The 2,929-nt window shown below is 37.2% G+C and overlaps 1 protein-coding gene across 1 annotated transcript; it reads left to right on the forward strand.

Annotated features, from left to right (window-relative positions):
• The first annotated feature begins 440 nt into the window (after positions 1–440).
• Positions 441–2,202, forward strand: LOC137814541 (uncharacterized). Its single transcript, XM_068617337.1, has one exon. It carries the CDS (start codon positions 801–803, stop codon positions 1,686–1,688), a length of 888 nt encoding a protein of 295 aa, XP_068473438.1. The 5' UTR covers positions 441–800; the 3' UTR covers positions 1,689–2,202.
• The last annotated feature ends 727 nt before the right edge of the window (positions 2,203–2,929 follow it).

Consider the following 2,929-nt stretch of genomic DNA (forward strand, 5'->3'; position numbering starts at 1 on the left):
GAATGTGAAGCCTGACTTCAATTCGTGGGTCCAACCGTCACCCTCATCCTTGCATTTTCGTCTATATTTCCCCGTCAGCTTCGTTATCTTGTTACTGTGTCTGTCATATTCATCCCAACCCACATGTCAACACTTGTCAAGGTATCAAGCAAATGAAAATACCATCCTTCAACCAATAACAACACCTTGCTTTTCCCACAAACTCACCAAGTCACTACCCTAACTAAAATTGCATACTATTCAATGCCTCATGACTTGCATACATATTCGCTAACAAATCCATAATTAACTCAGCTTACAAATTCACAATGTTTTTATCATATAGGGTCAAACCGTAACTATCACAATTTAATTATCGAGTGGTGGCAAGGCAAGAGAAACGTAACGCAAGCAATTTTAAATACAACACTCATTTGTTTGAGTTTTCAATTTTCTTTGTAGTAGTAAATTTTAATTAATTTTAAAGGTTATTGAATGCAGAACCGAGTATCATGCATTTCGTTTTCTTGCCTTATATTTTGTCTTTACTGATGCTTCACTCCACAGGTATGCCAGAAAACATAAAGGACATTCACACATGTTTTGGACCATGATCTTTTGTCACATTCAAATTCAATCTCTCCCTCTTTCTCTTTTTTTCTCTCTCTCGCTCTTACGGTGCTATCTAATTCTTTTCTCCTTCATATGCAAGCACAAGCGTAATCAGCAGAGTCACCTTAGTTTCTTTTATTTTCCCCCCCTCTTGCGTTGATCCTTGTTACTTTTATGTCGGTTTATTTCTGAGAGAAAACCCTTTTATAATGAGAGGCATAGCATCTTGTTACAACGAACATGCTATCAGAGTGTCCGATTCATATTGTTCAAGGCCTTCAAACCAGACCTATCTCTGTCCAAAGCTGAATCCTTCCACCAGAGATTCAGTCACCTGCATGTATAAAATATCGACGCAAAAACAACTCTTCATCACACTAACTTGGGCCAAGAAACTCCTAGGCCAAGGCTTCACCATAACCATCGCCAATTCCGAACATTCTCCCTCCAAATTCAACGCGAGGCAATTGAACAAAACCAAAGGCAACGAAACATTCCAATCCCTCAATTTCCAAATCCAAGTCCTCTGGGATCTCTCGGACGCCAAGTATGAGGATGGGCCAGAACCAGTTAATGGGTTTTACGTCGTCGTTTTTGTGGACTCCGAACTGGGCCTACGCCTCGGTGACAAAAACCCCTCGATTGAAGAACAATCCGACACAAAGGAAGCGAATTTCTCAATGGTTTCAAGGAGTGAGACGTTTTCCGGAACAGCGGTTTACGCAACGAAGGCGAAATTTTGCGAGACGGGAATTTCTCACGATATATTGATAAAGTGCGGCGCGGAAGAGGGAGCGTCGAAGGGTCACGTGTTGTCCGTGTGCGTGGACAAGAAGACAATGTTCCAGGTGAAGAGGTTGCGCTGGAACTTTCGTGGAAACCAAACAATTTTTGTGGATGGTTTGGTCGTGGATATGATGTGGGATGTGCATGATTGGCTTTTCAATCCCAATTCTGCCTCTGCCATGTTCATGTTCAGGACGAGGAGTGGCCTCGACAGTAGATTATGGCTGGAGGAGAAGACTTCGCACGCGCGCAACCAGCAGGACAAAATTGGGTTCTCTTTGTTGATATGTGCATGTAAGAACCTTGGTTGATTCAATCTTTTTTAGATTTTTTAAAATTCAACTGGATTTTCTAAGATTAAAAGGACTGACACATGTTTAGATTTTCTTTTTCTTGGTATCCACTGTTCATGATCTTTGGTCACTGACCATGTGTCATCGTTCCCGTTTGAATAGGGCTAGATGAAAGTTTATAGATTATATTAAATACTTTTACCGTTGGAAGTGATTTTATAACCAAAAATTGTTCGGCGAATATATGTGTGTGCGTTTTTGTTTATTAATGGGGATGGTTGGAAGTTTGTACTTGCGTGGGGTACCTGAGGTGGCAAAACTGGAGTTTGGGTGTGAGATCATACATGACAAGGAACACTTTAATTTCGTTGAATTTTCTGTTTTTCATGATCTATGCTTTTGGGACTCCTTCATCCTTAGTTAGCTGGATATAATCCTTTGTTGTATAGGTTCTTATGTGTGAATCGTGATCATTCACTTTCACTTCACAAAATATGTATATTATGTATTGAAAATTTCACGTTATCACATACGTCTACCATGTTTTTAGGTTCAAAATTTCATGTTATTATATACGTTTAGCCTGTTTTTTTTAGTTGAAAATTTCACGTACCATACGTTTAAAGTGTTTTTAAGTTAAAAAATTCACTCATTGTATATGTTACGTGTATTTGTACGTTAAACTTTTTACATTATCACAAACGTTACGTGTTTGTACGTTATAAATTTCACGTCATCATATACTTTCAGTCATCACTACGTGTTTGAATGTTCTAAATTTCATGTTATCCTCATACGTTTAAAGTAAGTGTATATTTTGAAAATTTTACGTTACTAAAAATGTTTAACGTGTTTGTACTTAAAATTTGCATATCATCAGATATGATCGAGGTGTTTGTATGTTAAAAAATCCATTTCATCAAATACGATTGTCGTGTTTGCACTTAAAATTTCATGTTCAGCGTATTTACAAGTCAAGAAATCATATTATTGAAAGACATTTAACGCGTTTAAATGTTGAAAACTCAGCTTAAAAAAATGTTTATTATGTTTGTTGTATATTGAAAATTTTCAGGTCATGAATATGTGAATCGTGTTGCGTTACGTTTCTTACTTGCATTCTGTTTAGTGGGTTGGACATAAATTCTTATGCATGTTCTGTGAGAGGTTATAATTTAAAAGGCTCTCAAACAAATTTTGAACAGACACGATTCTCTTTTATAAAAGTTGAACCAAACATGTTATTTTATTCTTAAAGC

This window comes from Phaseolus vulgaris, chromosome 1 (assembly GCF_000499845.2).
Source record: "Phaseolus vulgaris cultivar G19833 chromosome 1, P. vulgaris v2.0, whole genome shotgun sequence".
Lineage (NCBI taxonomy): Eukaryota > Viridiplantae > Streptophyta > Magnoliopsida > Fabales > Fabaceae > Phaseolus > Phaseolus vulgaris.